The sequence below is a fragment of the Camelus bactrianus genome, chromosome 16 (assembly GCF_048773025.1).
Source record: "Camelus bactrianus isolate YW-2024 breed Bactrian camel chromosome 16, ASM4877302v1, whole genome shotgun sequence".
Taxonomy (NCBI): Eukaryota; Metazoa; Chordata; class Mammalia; order Artiodactyla; family Camelidae; genus Camelus; species Camelus bactrianus.
In genome coordinates, this window is record NC_133554.1 from 36,938,514 (window position 1) to 36,960,075 (window position 21,562).

At 51.4% G+C, this 21,562-nt stretch overlaps 1 protein-coding gene across 3 annotated transcripts in view; it reads right to left on the reverse strand.

Annotated features, from left to right (window-relative positions):
* Positions 1-1,727: 1,727 nt before the first annotated feature.
* Positions 1,728-21,562, reverse strand: part of RHBDL3 (rhomboid like 3) — a 40,293-nt gene continuing 20,458 nt past the window's right edge. For all 3 annotated transcript variants that reach the window (XM_074343064.1, XM_074343065.1, XM_074343066.1), the window contains 5 exons: positions 19,022-19,170; positions 17,213-17,325; positions 11,831-11,931; positions 5,269-5,329; positions 1,728-2,153 (listed from right to left, as the gene is read on the reverse strand). In XM_074343064.1, the coding sequence (XP_074199165.1) occupies positions 1,882-2,153; positions 5,269-5,329; positions 11,831-11,931; positions 17,213-17,325; positions 19,022-19,170 (696 nt within the window). In that variant the 3' untranslated portion in view covers positions 1,728-1,881. The remainder of the gene's footprint in view (positions 2,154-5,268; positions 5,330-11,830; positions 11,932-17,212; positions 17,326-19,021; positions 19,171-21,562) is intronic.

Below are 21,562 nucleotides of genomic sequence, written 5' to 3' on the forward strand. Positions count from 1 at the left end.
GACCAGGACGATCTGTTTCTCGTTGGGCAAAGACAGGGAAAGTCTTGGTATAGCCTGGGGGTGATGGGGGTGTCCCTGGGTAGGAAAACCCTGCTCATGTTCAGGTGATTACTGGGGCCAAGAAGACGCAGTGGCCCAAGATCCCCGAATGCCTGGCCCGGCTGACTCTGGAGCTCAGTATACGTAAGGGCTCCAACAGATATGTGGCTGGCAGGAGGTAACTCCTGCCCTCATTCCTGCCCAGACCAGTCCCTCTGCCCCCCAGGCTGTGGTTCTCCTGAGCTGCCAGTGGTTTCCAGAGCAGGAATGGCAGAGTTTGTCAAGTGTGTCCTCCCCACACCCTCCCATCGGGGTCGTTCCCTTGGCCTTGTTTCCCCACTTGTGCAATGGTTAGGGGGCTGGATTTGATCACCTCCAAGTTCCCTTCCAACTCTGAGCACCTGAGTCTGCAGGCTGCCCTCACCTCTGACACTCATCCAAGTACCCAACAATTCTCCAGAAGCAGTTTTCTGTCTGAATTGGAATTCCTTTCACTGCAGTCTCCTGTGCCCCCGACTCAGAAGAACGCGTGGCCTCAACCTTCCCGCTCCAGTCTCTCCTGCACCCCCAAAGCCCCTTCCCTCCTAGGGGAGACAGAACAGAATCTTCTCAGAAAGGAAGGCTATTCTGGATTGGAATCAGAATGGAACCTGGCAAAGGCAAGGAAAACCTCAGCAGCCTGAGGGTCCCCAGAAGGGCTCCAGGTCTCCCTCCCCCACGGCTAGTCTCCCACTGGTCAGCGATTCTCAGGGAAGTGCCTGGGAAGTGGGAGGCACGGGGATGGGAAAGAAGGGGCCAGCTTTGCTCAAAGCAAGGATCCTCGGGAAGCAACCCCCACCCCAGTGTCCTCCCTCTTCTCACACAGACTCCCCCACACCGCCTCACTGCCCCTCCGGGCCTCCTCTGCAGCCTCCAACTGGCCTCACACTGTTTTTCCCATCACATGTGCATCTGCCCACCAAACCACATGCACACACACACACAAACACGCACGCACACACATACTTGAACATCGTCTCTGTAAGCAAAGGACAGGCACACGGCGGGGTCAGGGCACTGGAAGGGAAGGAAAAGACCCTAAAGGTAAAGCAGGGCAGGGATGCTGGGGCACTGGCGTGAGACTTCAGCACTCCGGGGGAAGTCCACAGGTGACGCCCTCCCCCAGGGCGGAACTTGGGGTGAAGTTCATTCTTCCCTCCTACGTGGGTTCCTTTTGCTGGGTACCCCCAGGGAAAGGGTGGGGCCTGGAGTTATAGAATCTCCCTCCTCTGCCCACCCCAGGCACTAGAGGCCACACCCCAGTGCCCACCAACAGGCACGAAAGGACGCCCTGGGCTTCCCCAGGCCCCTTTCTACTCCGGAGCTCCAGACCCAACAGCTATGGAGGGATCATTTCCCGGCCAACACTTACCTCTGGGCTGGACAAGGGCCCGCCTGGCCACCACGGCCTCAGGCCTTCCTTCATTCTTAGGGTCTCTCAGGGTGGGGGATGAGGGAGAAAGCTGCTGCCCAATCTGTGACAAGGGAGGGGACTCCTGAACACATGGGACACAGACAGCCCAAGCGCATGGCCACTCTCACCCCACCCCAGGCCTTTGACCTGGCCCAATGTCTTCAGAACAGTCTAGAAAGACTATGGAAGCCACATCCAACTCCTCCAGCAGGTGCCTTTCAGAAAAATGGCTCCACTGTCTGTGCAAATCTGAATACAAATATCACAGGGGCCCAGCGCCTCCTGTGCTCTCCTCCCGGCCTCACTGCGCTGGTGATGAGAAAAAGAAGCAACTGCTCCTCGCTGATGCAGCGTCTCCCTCCCCTCCCCTGCCAGGGTCCTCCAGTCCCTTAGGGGGGCGGCGGCAGCTTTAAGTCCAGCAGGGTGTAGGCAAAGATGTTCCAGAAGACAGCGAACAGCACGAAGACGGTGTACATGGCCACAAAAATCCACCACAGCGACTGGTCCTGCAGCCTCTGCTCGTAGTTCCTCAGGACCACCACGCCCAGGGTGATGCCCACAGCCACGCCACCCAAGTGCGCCACGAAGCTCGGGTGAGGGCACGGGGGGTAGGCTGATGGGTGGAACCGCAGCCACACGGCCCGCCCAAACTCCATGCTCACTGCAAGGGGAGGAAGCACAGAGAAGTCACAGGAGGGCCAGGGGGTGGGGGCTGAGGGGGCGGCCTTGCACTCGCTCCATCCATCCACCCACTAACTCATTCACTCCCCATCAGGCCAAGCAGCATTCGCTTGATGCGCTGGAGATGTCATCATGGAGACAACAGAGAAACCTCTGTTCTCCCAGAGCTTACACGGCCTGGCAATTGACCAGCATACAATTAAACATATAAGATAATTTCAGTAAAAGAAACTCTATAGGGGGGAAAAATGGTGATTTAAAATCAATGCTGGCTTTAAAGAAGGGGGATTCTTTAGTTTGGGGTATCAGGCCCGATCTTGCTAAAGAGGTGACATTTGAATATCAGGAGAGGACCCTAAGGAAACTAACACAACATTGTGAATCAACTACACTTCCATTGAAAAAAAAAGGCGGGGTGGGGGAAGGTATAGCTCAGTGGTAGAGCGTGTGCTTAGCATGCACAAGGTCCTGGGTTGAATCCCCAGTACCTCTATTAAAATAAATAAACCCTAATTACCTCCCCCACCAAAGAAAAAGAGAGAGAGGGAGAAGATGCTAAGAAGAACATGACAGGCAGGGAACAGCTCTCGTGCAGAAGCCCAAAGGCCCTCACACCCCTGCGGCCGGAGCCTTGGAGGCTGAGTTCCCTCACCTGTATCAGGTCTCAGCCCCTCTGAACCGGGCTGCACTTTGGGAAACTCAGTAATAACCTCAGTGTGTGTTAGTTCTTTAAAGTTTATCAAGTGGCCTCCTGTACTATCTCAAGACCCTCAGAAGCAGAGCTTCTGTGGGTGGAAGGAAGGGATGAAAGGGGCAAAGGGCAAGGAAGAAATGGAAATAAACGGTCCCAACAAGGTGCTGGAATTCAATCTTAAGAGATTCTAAAACGCCCCCATCCCGCTCTCCAATCTGTCCTTCCGGCACGAACTTCTTGGGTCGCCAATCCAATGGGGATGTTCTCTCTTGAAAGGGCAGATGCTGGGGAGCTGGGCCATCTCATCACCCACCACCCAAAGTCATCCCCACGTGACAGATGAGGAAACCAAGGCAAATGTGACAGACCGAAAGCCTGCGGGGGAATTCTGTGCTTACTCAGTTACCGTTTAATTAGCCAGTGCGCCCCTCTCCACCCTGACCACGCCAGAGGTGCCAGCGCCTCCAGGGACACCACTCCCCCGGGAATTGCCTATGTTCCTGGCCTGGGCCCTGCGAGTCCAGGGATGGCCGATAGATGGCGGAAAAGGAGCAGCCAGGGACGGACACCGTTCCCTCCCCACAGCACCTCCCCTGGCCTGGGCTATCTTCCTGCCTTTGTTTTCCAGGTCCTGGGGGTCCACAAGTGAAGGCTGAAAGGCACTGGTCCCGGCTCTGAAACAGCATTTTAGTTTTTATGATACTTGGAGTTGGATTCTTTTAAACAGCAAGACTTCTGCTTCTGTTCACTTCCTTGCAAACAGACAAATGAGTCTGAGCGGACAAGGAAGCCATGCGCCCCCACTGCCCCCCCACTGCCCTGGCTCAAAGAGTCTGTGAATTTTAGGGTTGGAGGGTCCTCTCTGGGATTAGAGATACTCCAACCCCATCCAGGAAACTGAGACCAGAGGGCCCTGGAAGCCATGGGCTATAAGGGGTGTGAGAGCGGATCTGAGTGGGGCCCACCCAGGCCCCTCCTCCATCCCACGTTTGTTCTCGCTCAATCTCCCTCTTCCCCACATAGCAGGTGGCTGACTGGGGCAGTGACAGTCCAGGAGCTCCTGCCTAGCCTGGCTAAAGTACTGGGCATTAGACATGGTACAGGCTGGATCTGAATTCTGGCGCTACCATCTCAAGGTGAGGTGACCAGGGCAAAGAACTTCGCACTCTGAGGCTGTAAGGTAAGCCTGACAATAATCCGCTCTTCAGAGCCGTGTTCTGGGGACTGACGGTGATCTGCGTCCCCTCTTCTCTCTTCTGTTCGGACTCATCTCAGAATGAGCCCCTTGGCCTTAGGTCTTACCCCGCCCCCGCTCAACTCCTTCACAGTGCAGCCTGACCAGTCACCTCAGACTCAAAGCTGTCAGCACCTCTCTTGTTTACAGCCCTCTAGTGGCCTCCCATTGCCTTCAGGATGAAATCCAATCTTTCTCTTTGCGTTTAAAGCTCCCCGTGATCTGACTCTTATGATTGCTTATACAATCATACACAGACCTGAACCTCATGGGTCAGTTTGGTGAACCGACTTGCCAGCCATGACCCTTCACTCCCTGTGTCTTTGTTCATGCTGCACCCGAAATGCCCCCTTAACACCCTGTCTACCAGGTGAACACCCGTCTCTTTCACACTCAAAACACCCTCTGTAGGTAGACTGACTTCTCCCAGCAAAGGCCCCATTGCAATTGTTCCTAGGGGCTCATGGATTAGCTACGGCTTGTGAGTCTGCTAAACTGTAAGTTTTAGAGAGAGAGAGAGAGAGAGAGAGAGAGAGTGTGTGTGTGTGCGCGCGTGAGCCTTTTTCTGGGAAGGCATCCTGAGCCTCCAACAGGAGATCGCAAAGGATCGACTCCATGACCGAAAAGCGTATTAAGAAGTTATTTTTCTTACAAGGAAAAAATACTTTTTCTATTTCTTCATTTGGTATATGTAGGAGACGATGGATGCTTGCTAAATATACAGTCCTAACCATGTCATGATGTGTGTAAGTCCAGTCATTGTGCCGCAGGGCTGTATGCCAATTACATCTCAATAAAACTGGATGGAAAACATTTTTTTAAATAAAAATACTGACACCAAAAAAATTTTTTTAACTAAAAAACAAATAAGAGCAAAAAAAGAGGTTATTTTTTTCTTAGCCCGACCATTAAGCTGGACACGTCCCCCGTGTGCACTTTTCTGTCTGCACGTTACAGGTCAATGAAAAGTTGAAGAAAGGTTAGGAAGCAGCACTGTAGGCCAGACTGTCTCATAACAGCCCCACTTTGTCGCACCCTGTGGACATGTCTCCCTTTGCTTTTTGACCACAAGGCCCTGAAGAGCAAGGACTGTGCCATCCCTACCCACTCCACGACCCCAGGCCCAGGACAGGGCTCCCGCCTCCAGCCAGCCCCATCAGAACTTACTACAGATCAAGGCCACAGCCATTCGCAGCAGCTTGAATTGACACTTCATGCCTGACCAGTTCTAGGGAAAAAGGAGAGAGAGTTCCATTAGTTCCAGATCAGACCACTCCTCTGCAGATGCATCCCGCTTAGGGAAACCCGACATTGAAAAAAAAAAAAAGGAAAGAAAATCACGTCCATGAAGTCCTGAGTGAGGCGACTGTGGCTTAATTGCAGGTCACACCAGCATGGCTTTGAGATGTTAGACGATGGAAGGTTTATTACTGGCACAAAAGCTCTTGAGCTGCACTAACAGAGGACAGGAACCTAGCTCCTGCGAGAGGAGAGTCCCGCCTCCTCTATCCGGACAGACACCTGACGGTGGCATCAACTGCTGGGTCCCATGGTCGCACAGGGAGGCAGGATGGCAAACCAAGCCAAGTCCAAGAAGAACCATGACGACGATAAAAGAACTCAAAGCCCTGCATCGGAGGGATGAATGAAGAGAAGCCTCGGGGGTCAAGCTCATTGTTGGCCCTATCAAGTGGGTCACGGTGAAGAAAGGGCACATTCAGTGTAACCTGATAGAGGAAGACTCAATGGATGAAAACTTCAGAGAGAGATTTTTTTTTTTAAAGCTCAGGATAAGCTTCCATTTCTAACAAGCAGAGCTGTCCAAGGATGGAATGAGCTATGTGGGGGGGTAGTGAGTTTCCCATCATTCAAGGCTTCAAACGAGGGCTTCGTGTCCCTCCAGGGGGATGCTTTAGAGAATTGGGCATTGGAAAGAGGGGGCGCAGATGGTCTTCAGACGAATCCTTCTTTCCCCTGAGAATCTCCGAACACTCTGAACCTCCAAGGCAGATAATCAGAGTACAATTATTCACCTTACAAAAGGACTGTTGGCTTTACAAAAGACTTCGCCACAGGATCCCTTTGAGGGGCACTCCTGCAGTGCTTTCAAAGCACGATTCCATTTACCCAGAAGCAGAAAGGAGCCTGGAATCTCCCTGGAACACGTGAGTCCTAGAGAAGGAGGCAAGTGGGGACAGCCGGGGCTTCTGTCCCTCCACCACCTGCCTCCCCTGCCTGGCCCCAGCCCAGCTCAGGGGCACGTCTCAAATTCCTCTGACATTGAAGGACACATGTGTGAAACTTCACAGAGGCCCTGAACGCAACAATAACGCCTATGGATGCTTCGGTGGACCAAGCGGGATGCAGGGAAGCTGCCCAAAGAGGGAGAAATCCTGCCGCACTGGGCTCCGTGCCCATCGCCTCCCTTCTCCCAGTTATTCCTCAGTGACCTGCACGTCCTTCAGCACAAAAGGCAAGGTGGGTGACACACGGCCCCTCTTTAGGTGGGAAAGTCTAAGCTTTGCTGGCTAACGTGTTCTGTGCTAAGTAGATGGCGGGACAATGTTGTCACCTGCTGGCATCTGCCCACAGAGGAGCCTCGCCGGGAGACAGGGAGCAAAACGGGTGTTAGTGTCCTCCACTGGATCTGGCAACCCAGTGCGAGAGAGCTCAGTTTTCTGACAGTGGGTGGCCCCTCAGTTCTTCCCCAGGGTGAAGCTCTAGGGAAGAGAAAGTCTTTGGGAGTTACCTGATAGTCCATCTCCCCCTAAAGGGGACACTTTTGCCAAGAAGATGACAAAATGGCCTTCCAGCCCCTATGACAGGGAGCTCACCGCCTCTTGGGACAGCCCTGTGAAGGGGCTCTCATCACTGAAAAGTTCTTCCTGCTACTGCCCCGCCAGGCTCTGCCTCCCTTTGATGTCCATCCACAGGCCTTCATTCTCCTTAAAAGTGACACCCACGTTCATAGCAGTGTGAGTCACGATGGCCCCCAAAGTGGAAGCCAGCCAAGTAACCATGGATGGATAAATGGAGAAACAAAAGGTGGGATATGCACACAATGGAATATTATTCAGCCTTCAAAAGGAAAGTTTCTACAACATGCTCGAACCTTGAAGACATGACGTTAAGTGAACTAAGCCACTCACAAAAGGACAAATAACGTTTGATTCCACTTATACAAGATACCGAGTGGTCAAAGTCATAGAGATAGAAGTAGAATAGAGGCTGCCAGGAGCTGGGGGCAGGGAAGAATGGGAGTTGCTACGTGGGGAGCATTTTAGTTTTGCAAAACTGTAAAGAGTTGTGTGGACAGATGGTGACGACGGTTGCACAATATGAATGTACTGACCAAACTTAAAAACAAAAGAGATACCAGAAGACGGTGTCTCTCACTGTGTTCCGAGTGGTAACATGGTGGGCAAAGTAAGCCTAGAACGTATTTACTGCTCTCTCCTTCAGCCAAGGTCCAGGCCCTCTCTGGGCCCTATCTGGGACCTGTCTTAAAAAGCACTGTCTGTATTTTGGGTCTGGCAAGACCACGGGTGGGTGGCTCAGAATTCCTTCTTTCTGGCGCCCTCATTTGAAAATTTGATGACAACAGTATCCGTCTCAATTCCCTACCTTGCGGTTTGTTGTGAAGGTGAAATGAATTTGTGAATTAATATGTGTAAAGCACTAGGAATGCTGCCTGGCATGTGGTAGGAGTCATGTAAGTGACAGTATCTAGACCTGGGGAAAAGATGATGAGTTTGCCCTGCATAATGGACTTAAATCTTTGGACTCTCAATGACCTTGGATGAGGCTGGGGAGCTCCAGTTTTGCCCCACTGCTCCCCAGGCAGGCTTCCTCTACCACACCTGCCAGGCACTGGAAGGCACTGGAGTTTGCCAAGCTGATCCAGTCACACGCTCTGATCTGCACTTGAGGGAAAAAGAGACTGAGGGTCCAGGAGGGCTCGTGCAAGATCACAGTAAGTTAATGTTAAGCTCGATAGGGTTCCCATCCAGGGCTCTGTCCGCCCACACGTCCGAGGCCAGGCCACAGTCTGTCTATCTGTGCTGTCTGCCCCTGCTGGCTGCCCCAGCAGCTCTAGGGCTAAGCGAACATCAGGAGGTGACCAGCCTCCCAGCAGCTGAGGGGTTAACAACCAGCCAGTCACTCCTTTCCACCAGCTGCCTCATCCCCCCATCCCCATGATTCCTCCAATAAAATAAGCACAGTGAAACAACAGGGGAGAAGGAAAAAATCTCACACGAAGCCAGCACTGCTGCAGCTATAAATGTTGAAAAGCCTGAGAGCCCCTGGGGAACAGAGACTTTTTTTTTCAGGTCCTTTACTTTCATTCTCTCCCAGAGCCTAGCAGGGTGAGAAGGTAACTCATCCTCAGCAAACAAGGCAGTAGTAACCAGTCCCCTTGGCGTTTTCCTCACCCAACCAGTGAAGGGCTCAGAGGCTGAAACCAAGGCAGGATACTCCGTTCCAGTGCAGCTTCACACATCCCCAGTGGAAACAATTTCTTGTCAAATCACTTCAAGAAAACCCAACACAGGAAACAGGAGAACATGACACAGATAACTTGGGAGTGATGACTTGTCCTACAGAAGGGTTTTTACTTAATAAAATGAATCTTATCACACAGAAATCTTCCGTGTCTTTTAGACAAGAATCCTTCCTTGTGCTTTGTGATGGTATGGTTCAATCTGTGACAATTTAGATCTCAAACAGTTTAGAAAAACATCTATCGTATGGGGCAAAGTATAAGAAACTATCTTGTATATTTAAAAATGAACACTGCCCCAGGGGCCCTGGCAAAAGGCAATTAATAAATTATTCAATTATGTGTGTCTTTATACTTCCAGTGTTTAAAATAAGAAGTCTTGATTGCTGGTCTTTTATGCCATCCATAAAATAGTTTCTTGATTTAATCCCCTCATGTAAATGACAAGCTTTTTGAAACTCGTAATGTTTTTTATGAAAAATAAGACATACTTTCATTTAAGGCAGAATTTCTCATTTAAATAGAGTCCTGAGAACAGAAGTGTTCAAGATTTTCTATGTCAAAAAGGACACAGAAAAGGACAGATTCTTCTGATGTTTCTCTGACAGACATCAGGTGGGATTTATAAGGATAAAAATTATATGTATAAAATATCTAAACACACACATACATACAGGATCTCCCAGCTGTATGATCTGCCACATGAAAAACATTTTCACATTCATTTCTTTTCACGTCTTTCAACTACCTTGCGAAGAAGGGACTACAGATGAGACAAGGGAGCCCCTGAGAAGTTAAGGAACTCACAGCTAATCAGATGGTGACACCAGTCCTCACATCCAGATTTTCTGGCTATCAAGTCCATGCTTTTTCTCCTTTTTGATCCAATGAGGTGCTTTATTGTGTATACACACACAGACCAAATCTTCACTTTGGAATTAAGAATCAGTGAGGTTGAACCACACGCAGTTGCCAGTGCTTCCGCGCTTCCGACCCACAGACATGGCCGCTTCACGTGCTCTGTCCTAATGGATCTCTGAATTGTCGGGCACTGAGCTAGTCTGGGGAAAGGCAGCCTCTTTAGGAAAGGAAACTGACCTTCTTAAGGAGAAAATGGGTATGTTTCACTGTCCAGTAGGCACTACACAGCTTTCTAGGGGAGGGGGACCCCATGGGAAGCCACGTCTTTCTGGAAGAGCGCCGGGCTCCTGGACGGGACGGCTGATCTCCACCGCCACAGGCCACAGGCTTCTTGTAGAAAGAAGCATAAACAGGAACAAAACTGCTCTCGCACCCCTCTCCTCCACCCACTGCTTCACCCCACGGTCCTGGGTCCTTGGGGTGGTCTGCCCTCACCACGGGGACTTCTGTGACACCAGGGCTGCTTCCCAGGCGGTGGGAAGGGCTGGAAACAGGGCCCGTTATAAACTCCTGTCTGTCTCTTCTTCCCCGCGTTCTTGGACTTGTACTGCTCTGACACCTTCAACACACAGACACGTCTTGAGGGGAAGGGGAAGGAGGGGCTGGCATCTCCTCCCCCTGCAGAAGGGAATTGGGGCAGGGGGAGGGAGGAGTGGAGGAGGCAGAATTCAGAGGAAACGCTGTGTCTGGGGAAAGCTGTGGCACTGATACAGAATGACCCATTTAAAGGGCCATGTGAGGCGGCCCTGGGCTCCCAGGTGCTCAGCAGACCGAGCCGTACACGTCTGTGTGTAAACACTCACGCGCACAGACACACACACACACACACACACAACCCTCACGTGGGCTTCCCCAACCCTGCTGTAGCTCTCCACGCGCTTGCTTGAAGATGCCAAAATTCAGGCAAGTAGCAAGCATCTTCAGTGTCTGTCTGTCTCCCCTCTCTCTCCCTTTCTGTCTGTCCCTCTCATGCTCTCTCTCAGTGTACAAAGGGGACTTCGGTGAAAAGAAAGGCGCTGGTGTTGAGGAGCAGGCCAGGTGAGAGTGGCAATAATGAAGAAACGGGAGAAGTCAGGAAGCCCACAGACCGCTGTAACTGAGCATTCGCACACCCGCCACGTGGGGGGCCGTGGGACGGAGGAGGGACGTGAGAGCAAGAGGATCCCGAAGAGAAGTTATGCCTTTTCTGGACATTGTCCCTCTCTCTCCCCCTCCCTCCCTTCCTTCATCAGAATTTAGCGGGCGCCGTCTGCCAGGTGTCCAGCCCTATGCCAGGCACTGGAGAAACAGATGAGGAAGACCTGGGCCCTGCCTGGAGGCTCCTGGGCCAGTGGGCACATTCAGCAGGGTTAGTCAAGTGCTGCCAGTGACTCCTCTTTCGGCCTCCAAACTTCAGACTGCTTCCAAAAGAAGGGAACAGTTCTCCTTGGCCTCCTCCAAGATTATCAGATTGCTTCCAATTTCTTGCCTTGAAGATCCTGTCCCCACTCTGCGTCTACCCCGTACTCTTCTGCAAGGAGCAGGGAAGGGTAACACTTATACTGAGTGGTTGTTTTCACTTTATCTCATTTATCCCAACTCATCCCATTTCACAGATGGAGAAACTGAGGCACAAAGCAGTGAAGTCATTTGCCCCAGGTCACTCTCTAGGAAGTGGGTAGCTGGGATTCAGATCTAGGCTGAATGACAGCCCCACTCAGCTTTTAAGCAAGACTGCCTTTCAGGAACAGGTAGGGAAGGGCATGAGACAGGGAATGACGGTGCCCCATTGTAGTGAACCTTCCACACTTCAATGGTTGCCAGGAAATGTGGGTTCAAGTCCCGATTTGGCCACAAACTTGATTGTGACTTTGGACACATCACTTAAGTTCTCAGAGCCTTCTTTCCTATTTGAGAATTCTGATAAAGTCATCTCTAAGGTCCCTTTACTTTGAACAATCTGCGACAAACAACAATTTTCAATTCATAATTGAATTACAATTATGATGCGTGCTAGTGCTCCAGGAGTTTAACTTTTTCAAGCCAGTGAATAGGAAAGAGTTGAAATAGGGAGCTGGGCAAATTCATAGGCAAAGCCATGGCTGGAGAAAATACGAATCATATATGGAAAGACTGCATTGGAAGTGGGCCAGCAGAGCGTGAGGAGTGTCCTTGAACTTGGCTATCAGCTAGGGCCGTCAGGGGCTTGCCGAGCCTGAGCTGGAGTGTGGACGAGGATCTAAAACCAAGCTCCAGCGGATTAATGCCCGGGCCCAGAGATGGCAGAGGGGAGGCCAAGAAAGGCCCGCCGGGACAGGAAGTGCTCACCATCACGATGTTGGCCAGATGAGCAGAGACGAGAGCATACACCCCTCCAGAGGAGCCCACGACCGGCGCGGTCATGTCAGCCACAGACACCGCCAAGGACCCTGGTGCAGAGAGAGATGGAGAACTCAGGGATGCTGGAGTCAGCTCCCCATCCCAAGTCCCAGGCCCTCAGATGCTGCAGCCTCAGGGCTGAGATCCCAGGGCAAAGGCTCCCTCTCTTCTTCCTTTGATCCCCTGTCACCTTGGAGCCTCCTGGAAGATTCATTTATGGCTGAAAGAACCGTTTGGTGCAAACTTCTCCTTCTACAGACGAGAAGCAAAGGAGGGAAGGGACTTGCCCAAAGCGGAGCTGGGACTGCAGCCCAGCTCACCTGCCTGGCTGCCCAGCTCTGCCTTGCCTTGGGCTCTCTCACAGTTTCGAGCAGCAGCAACAACAGTAGTAGTAGTTACAGCAGAAACAGCCACCGCTTGCGGGGCACTGTGTATCAGACATTGGTCTTACGTCCATCCTTCCCTTTGACCCTCAAGATCGCCCTCTGAGGCCAGCACTAGCAGCCTCACTGCACAGATGAGAAGGCTGAGCCCCGAGTCATGGGGAGGAAGGGCTGGAGCCAGGATGTGAGTCCAGGTCTGCCTGACACGGAGCCCCTGTGCTCTTAGCCTCTGTAGCAGCGACGCCCCAAGCTGGGACCGAGGTCAACCTCCACCCTTGTTCTCTCTGCTCAACAGCATCCAGAAACCTGCTGAGCACCATGTCCAACCGAGTGAAATTACAAGAGGCCAACGGGATCTCCACAGCTGGAGGGAAAATGTCCTTGAAAAGTCCCAGGGAAGAGAAAAAGATGATGTCACCCTCTCTGGGGGAAAGGAAAGGTACAGACTGTTGGTCGGGGGATGACAAACTTTTGTCCTGGGAGGGAAGCCGGGCAAAGAGGAGATGGGAAATGTATTGTTCTCGTCTCATTTAAGTGTGATCAATGCTTTGGCTTCCAGGGAAAGACATGGGAGACTAAAAATAACTGGGAGGTAGAACCCAGGGCTCAGAGGATGAGAGGTGGCTGGCCCGGGTGAGTGTGCAGAAATCACCACTGGAAAATGCCCGCAGGCTCATGAGCCAATTAGCTGCTGCCTGGGTGGAGAGAGGAACAGGCAGAAGGCCAAATTCTGCAGGTTCTGTAGGGCCGGAGGGTCCACTACTTAGCAAGAAGCTGAGCCCAGCCTGGGAACCAGGTACCCGACACCCTGGGCCTGGGGAACCCCTGCAAGGTCATCTACTTTCTCCCCACCTTGCCACCCCACCTCCCCAAGCCCCCACAGACAGCTCTCAAGGCTCCTCGGCTCATGGAGCTCCTTCCAGGAAGAGGTACTCACAACAGATTCTTAGCTTCAAGGCGGGGGATGTCATCTCTCAGGAAAATACAAACTGTCATGAACTAAGAAATCCCAAGTCCTTCTCCCCTCCCAGGGCAGCTATAAATCTTTCTTCTCCCCTTTCATGCCTCGCCTCCGGCTTTAATTAGGTATTGATCTATTGTCAGATAACTTTTTTTTTTAACTGACTAGCCACGGGGTCAGCCATATATAACAGGAAAAAAAAATCCCAGGGTGGCAAACAGGCAGGCCGCGGGATCTGCATGACAAAGGATTCCCACGCTCTCCTGGCGGGGCTGGCTGAGAAGGCTGCACTGCCGGGCTGCAGAGGGCTGGCTGCCCAGCCTCTCCTCGTTAATTAACGTCTGGACAGAGGAAGCCCCAGCCTCCCTGGGCTGGCCTCTCTCCTCCATGTGAGTCCCTACAAACCGGACAGGATTCTGCTCCCTCAGCCTCCCTGGCATCAGGGAAGCCCCCAGGGTCCAGCCTCCACACACTGACCTTTCCGTCACCCTACCCATGGATGGGAGTCCTGACCCTAGGGCCAGAGGTCAGCAGGGATCATGGCAGGAGTACAGAATGAGGGCGTGACTGGCTAGCAGTGTGATCTCGGGTACAGCTCCTGAATTCTTTGGGCTTCAGTTTTCACATTTGTGAAATGAGGAGGTCTAAGGCTCTCTGAATTTTGAGCAGTGAGATCCTCTTTTCAAAGGAAACCTGACCCCCACCCCTACCCCACGGAGCAGAGCACAGAGAGTCATTCTGGCTGAATGGGAGGGGGGCCTGGGAATAAAGTTTGCCACCCACTGGAGGGGACCTCAAGGTTCCTTCCAGATCAGAATACAATAATCCAAGCCTTGGCCTAAGATCCAGGGCCTGAGGTTCGGATCCTGGTTCCACAATCTGGAAGGTAACGGTCAGGACCCACCTGCCCTCCATTTGCGGCAGGAAGACTTTCCTAAAGTGACTGCAGGTTAGCCCTGGCCTAGAGGGACTGGGAGAGTCAAGTGTAAATGTGGGCATATACACGTATCAACAGAGTGAGATAGGCCACCCCAGGGCAGGAAGCTTGGGCCAGGCATGACTCCTGATGCATCTAATGGATGACGTTCGGCAAAGGCCAGTGTGACCCACAGAGCTGGTTGGGGCAAAGGAAGAGGAGAGAAAGGCAAGCCAGAGTGGCGCGCCACACCTCTGCATGGCAGCAGATCAAAGGACCGGTGCTGGTCCGGGCTGTGAATCACCCCACCAAAACCCTGGATCCACGCCAGCATGGGGCTAGATTGGTGACTTTGCCGTAATGCACATAATGTCCAGCCTGGGATATTTAAAGCAGGTGTTTTTCAGCATCTCCCTTGGCCATTAAAAAAAAAAAATCCAAATAAACGTCAGCAGAACATCTACCTTTAAGCAACATAACTTTACTTATGTATGTATTCTTTCATTCAGTCTACAACTGTTTGTTGCTTAACATGTGCCAAACCCTGAGCCAGGCTTAGGGATGCACTCGTAGCTTATAAGCTATGTAGCTTAGGATAAAAGCTTGGCAGAGCAGTGAAGATACTGGTTTTTAAGGTATTTCATCTGTCAGCCCTGTAACTGTTAGCCGGAAGTGAGATACATACATATTGGCTTGAATTCAAGCATGGGGCGGAGGAAGGGTTTCCACTGCAGTCCTAGGATTTCTTGGCTGGGCAGCTGGTGATTTCACCCCTGAACCATCTATAAAATGCGAGTGTCGGCACCCTGATAAGACTGTTGTGATGAGAAGAGGAGATCACACACGTGACCCCTTTATCACATGCCTGGACTATCGGATGTGCTCGGCAGAGGTCAGTTATCGTTGTGACAAAATGCGACGGCCTTGGATTTGGAATATTTTCACCCTGGGAGGCGGGGAGAGTTGCCTCTCTCATTCCTGTCTGTTAAGACCTCCTGTGCCCGATGTCTATTAAGACCTCCCTTAGGTTTCTGACACCTATCCACACCAAGGATAAGGTCTGCCTTTTGGTTCCTGTAATACTGTGGCGGTGGTTTAGAGCACAGCCTTTGGGGTCAGACAGTCTGGGATTAAAGCCCAGCTCCACCCCTTATGACTGTGTCTTCTGGAATAAGTCACTTAGCTTCTCTAAAGCCTTGGTTTCTGTATCTGCAACAGGTGGAGAGGAAGAGTACCTGCCTCAGGGGGTTGTTGTGAGGATTAAATTTGGCCCACACAGGGCAGGCACTTGGTAACTACTGGCTCTCGGTCAGGGTCTGGCTATCTGAACGGGTCCCCCTTTTGAGGGGGGACGCACATGGAGTGGAGAAGGAGGAAAGGGTGCAGGCAGATCAATCAACTCAGTCCTGGAGATCAATGGTATGACATGTGGTGACCAGAATGCCCTCTGCTCTGAAGGCAGAGTGACTCAGGTAGAGTGGTGCACGTCATTTGCTTTGCAATGCAGCCCCACACCCTCAGGTCTAGATGGCAAGCCCCCTCTGCCTGTACGCCATCCCCTTCTGCGCTGGTATCACTGGGAAGGGATGCCTGCACTGGGTATCAGTGTCTCCCCACTGGGTATCATCTAGTTCAAGGCCTGAGTCATCTTGAATCTTACGTTTCTCTTCGAGGCTACTGGCACTCCCATCTAATTGACTACTAACTGCAAGTGTTACGAGCATCTTTCCTGTTCCTCGCCATTAACCATCTGGGGCTCTGAGTATGTAGGTGCGGAAAATGTGGCTATAAACCCCCAGATGCAGACACTCAGAGTGTGTGTGGGTGGCTGAGTAAGTCTGGCACACAGAGATGCGCATCAGACCATTGGATGCAGAAGGTGCTGGATTCTGGGAGAAGCTGGTGTGGGTGCTGTCCAAGGTGTGCAAGGTCTAAGTTTTTAACCTCCGCACAGAAGGAGAGAAGGAAAGGGCACTGGGCCAACCTCCCAGGCTGAGGGTTCACAAATTAGCAGACCAGCCTCTCATGGGGTGGGGTGGGGTGGGGTGGGGGGGTGGGGGGTGGGACCCTTCCCTCTTTGATTCCTGAAGCCACTTCACTGACTCCCAGGGTCCCTGCCTGCCCATTGTTTACAAGGCCGATGCTACCCTGCTCTCCTGATGACAACTTTAATGCCACTCAGAAAGGATTAAGATCTTACTTAAACATACACACAAAGCTCCCTTGGGCACAGCTGTCAAGGTAAAGAGCTGAGGCGGCAAGCCTTGTTAAAAAAAAAAAAAAGAAGCCAGCAAAAAAGTTGGAAACATCACGAGGGAGATCCCTCTGTGGAGAAGCCCAGTTGGTGCAGACTTTTCCTGCAGAGCTCTGCTCTGCTCCCCCAGCTCATCGCAGCCCGCCTCCCCTCCCTCGGGGGCGGGGGCTGGGGGTTGGCCGCGCTCCTCAAGGCCACAGCGACTGCTGTGATCACGCGCCACGTGAGCTGGGTCAGCCAGGACCCCAGACTTGTCCAGCTGGCCCGGATGCTCACTGCCTCCTGCCAGGCAGCGGGTTCCTCAAGGGCCAGCCTGGGCAGACGCTAGGTCCCCCTTCGGGGACAGTTGCCAGCCTGGCCAGGGGAGGTACCTGGCTCCACCTACCCCTTGGATGTCCTCACAGGGATCTCACTGCCCTAGGATGGCTTAATTCACTCTACCTCACCCCACCCTCCCACACTCGACATGCAGGTCGCATTACTTTCCTCCTAAAGCTTAACGGGGCCAAGAGAAGTTGAGGCATTTCCCCAAGCTCACACAGCAACAACACAGAAGTGTAAAGACTGAAACTCCAGTCTGTCTGTTCCAAACCCTGTGCTCTGTCCCCCTTTGCTGCTACACGCCTCCCTTTCTGCGTGGCGGTCCCCTTTCCAGCCTCCCCTGAGAGGCGGGGAGATGTGCCCAGAGGTCCACTCTAGTCATCAGGAGCCTCGGTGATGAGGGTCCTCTGGCAGCCTGGGGCTTGCTCGACCCCATGGGCTTTCCCACCCTCCCTGGGGAAGTTTACCCCTGTGGACACGGGGCCCAGCTGCCTACCTGCCACAACGCCGGCCACGTACACAAGCCCGATGCGGGTTGCTCCGTGCACCATTTCCAGGGGCACCCCCACCAGGAGCTGCAGTACCACGTTGAGTCCCAGATGTTCTATCCTGTACGGAGAGACCACATGCATGCATGCATGCATGCATGCATGCATTCAGCACGCCAAGACGCTGGAGACCTAGTAGTGAAGAAGACCTTACACCTGCCTTTGAGAAGCTCACAGTCTGGGTGGCGGTGCGAAAGGGAGGGGAGGAATTACAATGCAGACAGATCATCTTGGAAAGAGGGTTCCTTCCACACCCTCCCCACCAGTCGGGACAGGAACACAGGTATGGGGCCTGGGTGGTGACTGGCAGTGTCTGCACTTGCCAGAGTGAGAGGGGCCAACCATGGGCAAGATCCAGCAACTCCATCAGTTGACACAAGAGAAGCTAAGGCTCAGAGAGGGGCACTGACCAGTGTAAAGTCACACAGCTGGGTAGTGGCTGGGCTGGGGCCATGGCCCAGGTCTCTGATGTGCAGGACCTGCTCCATTATCCAGGCCACTCAGTCACTCTGGCTTGCTACTATATTTGTAAGAGCTACTGATATTTAAAGAGAAAGATGTTTTCCAAACAAGTGCAAGCATGAAAGATATCTCGTAGAACTTAGTAAATCAAAGTTGTCCCCCAGTTCCTGCTGCATCCAGATTCTGGCTCATGAGAAAATGGAAGCACAAAGTGGCCCCCCACCTCCTCTCCTAAGCCCCGTGAGGTCGAGGCCAGGACACAGAAGGCAAGGCAAACACCCCGGGCCCACCATCTCCTTAGGCTCAGAGTGGAGACATCCGTTGGCAACCATCGCGATGTCTCCTCACCCAAAGCCCCCTCCCCAGCAAGTGCAGCCAATTAGGGGTGGCTCTTGTGCCCGCTTTAGAGGCTCAGTGGGAAGGGAGTCTCACAGTGGAGCTTCTTCTTGGCCACTATAGGTCTTTCTGCCAAGGAAAGGGAATGATGGAGCCATGGGGGCCAGGGTGACCCTCTGCCCATTTGCAACCCCAGGAACAGGCACCCCCAGGGCTTTTCCCAGGCTAACAATGAGCTCCTTCACTTCTCTAGAGACTCGGTAGAAAACAATGGAGAGCTCTCGTGTCTGAGGACTCTGATATCCCAACTCCACGCTTCTCCTACATAAAAACAGTCTCCAGCCAAGATCATGCTCTTCAAGGGACTTGGAGCTGGGTGGGCACCTGGCCAGCCAGGAGGTCCTTATTGTGGGTAAAAGGCACCAGTGAGAACTGACTGCACTCTAGGCCCCAAAAGAGGCCACGTGGCTCCATAAACAGAAGCAATAAGCATTGCCAGAGTGCCTCAAGAAGACTAACGTCACCATATATGGAGATCTCCTTGCAAGGGAGGTGGTTTCAATAAAACTTTCCTTTATTTCACTTATGGGGGCACTCACACACACAGTTTATGGACAATGAACCTGGTGGCTGACCACATTTCCCTCTTTGCTTTGGCCACTAGGAAGCTCAGAATAAATCTGTAACCCACTTCTAGCAAGTATACAGAATTACATGTGTATGTGTGTGCTGATCTCACTGCTGGCTTTTAGCATCCTCCTCCCTCTGTTTCCCTTTGCCCATACCCTCTTCATAATTTACTCATATGTTTTGGTATTAGATGAGTTTCAAGGAGCTGCTCAAATCCTGTGTCCGGGTAGAATAAAAATAAACTAAAAAATATATTTCAATCCAGGCTAGCTGGACCACTTATTCTCCCATAGGGACTCCTGACAGAGTGAAAGAAGACAGGCACTCACCCTGCATGCATGAAGATGTATGTCAGGTAACGCCAAGCCTGTGCTCGGAGCTGTGGATGGTAAACCAGTGAGTTCTTCAGGTATCGTGGGTGGGTGACCTGCAGCACAAATTGGTCCAGCGACACCCCATTATAGAGGAAAAAGGCAACCTGGATGAAAACGCAGGAGGAAGAGAGCCCATTACAAGGTGCAGAACTGCCCACGGATGCCTCTTGTGCTAACACCTGGAATCCCGACGGAAGCTGTCGCCTTTCCGTCGCAGAGAATGAGGGACACTCCCATGACCAGCACCCAAGCGTGTGTTCCACCATCTCTCACCCCACTTCTGTTTGATTATTTTGTGTTAAAATTTCACAAAATGGTCTCATGGTCTCTCTCCACATTACCTTAGTGCTAAGCAGGAAGAATTTGCAGGATTTTAAACTTTAATTTCAGTAATAACTCACATACCCACTTGAGGGGTGAGGCCATTGCACCTAAGTTGATTTTTTAAAAAAAAAAAAACCTGTAGTAAAATACACAAAAAATTAACCATCTTAACCATTTCTAAGTGCCCAGTTCAGAGGTAGTAAATACATTCATAATGTGCAACCATCACCACCATCCATTCGGACAACTTTTTTTAATCTTGTAAAACTGAAAGAAACTCTATACTTGTTAAACGTTAATTCTCATTCCCCCCCACCCCCTGGCCCCCTGCAACCACCATTCTACTTTGTGTCTCTATGAATTTGACTCCTCTAGGGACCGCATGTAAGTGGAATCATACAGTACTTGTCTTTTGTGATTGGTTTATTTCACTTAGCATAATGTCATCAAGGTACATCCCTGTAGCATGTCGGGATTTCCTTCCTTTTGAAGGCTGACTAACATTCCATTATACGTATCTGCCTCTTTTTGTTTACCCACCTGTCGATGGACACTGGGGTTGCTTCCACCTTTTAGCTATTGTGAATAATGCTGCAATGAACATGGGTGTACCACGATCTCTTTGAACCCTTCCCTGCTTTCAATTCTTTGGGCTACATGCCCAGAAGTGGAATTGTGGGATCACGTGGTCATTCTAGGTTTAATATTTTGAGGACCTGCCACACTGTTTCCCACAACGCTGAACCATTTTACATCCCCGCCAACAGCGCCCAAGGATTTCCACTTCCCTGCATTCTCACCAACACTCTGCATAAGCTGATTTTGAAGATGACTGAGCATATTTGTTGAAGCCCTAAAAAGGGTGTTTATTTTAACTACATTTTTTTCCCCTGGAACTCGTTCTAGAATGCATAATTCATGTCCCTTTGTTCTAATCTTAAGGATGCCTCAGGTGTTGGTCTGGGCTAGAGGAATGATGTCTTCTCCAGCAACTGATGGTGTTTTCGCTCCTATACTAAATGACCCCAAATTCTTGCGTTTCTTTATGAGTCAGTTGTGCTTTGACATTTTCTTTTGTCCTCTCCTACAGTGCCAGGTTGTCAGCATGTTGTTAACCAGGTACCACAACCAGGTTCTTACTTCCGACTGCTGGTGGGGGCCCCTTCTTGTCGCTTCCCACCACATTCCTTCTATTTTCACTCCATTATGGAATCAGAAAACCAGGTGACTAGACCTGTATGTAAAATAAAAGCCTTGAGCTTTCGTATGAGGTCTCTGAAACAGTTATTTCATCATTTGTCAGTTTTAGATTGGTGGTTTGGGTTTACACAGCTGAGGTTTTTGAAAATTCGTAACCAATCTGGATGCAAGATCTGGTTCCTCTGGATGCCTTTGGACAAATTATTTTCATTCACTGGTCTTCAGTTTCTCCATCTAGAAATGAGGATATGAATGCCCACACTTCCACAATGATCGTGAGGTTTGAAAATGATAAAGTGCACAGGAGAAGCCAGCCCTGTGTGCGGCATGCACTCAGGGAAGGCAGCTGGAATTAGGGTAGGGCTCAGGCCTCCTGGGCTGGGCCTGGGAACGGCAGCTGGACTCCCTGGGGTCTCTGGGAGCTGTTCTGTCCACCTAACACCATGCGTGCGGGTGGCCTGGCAGCAAATCCAGCTTCCAAGCCAGCTTGTTATTATTGGCCCTCAAATAGAAGTTAATAAATAGACCAACACAGTAAGTGCTTGGAGAACAAGTCCAAGAACATCTCAGCAAAATCACAACTCCAACATGTACTTGGGTGAAGCTGGAATAACACAGAGAGGCTCTAGCCTGCAGATTAGATATTCTGATTTAGAAAAAAAAGAAGAAGGATGCTATGAAGCTTAACGATCCTGCCGTTTGAATCGGCAGGAACCATAAGCAGGGGTGGTAATTAGGCCCCTGGCTCTGGAAGAGAACAGTGATTATCAAACGCCAAAGGGAGGCCAAGCGTCCGTTCAAGAGCTGGGGCTGCGGGGAGGTGAGCGGCACACAGGTTCTTAGGCTGAAGAGCCGGAAGAACTCTGAGTCCCTCGCACATGGGCACTGATTCAGAAAGTGGCACTTTGGATTCTACCGCATAAGCTGAGACTTTTAGAATAACAATAGGCACGAAGGATTCCCTAAGGGGAG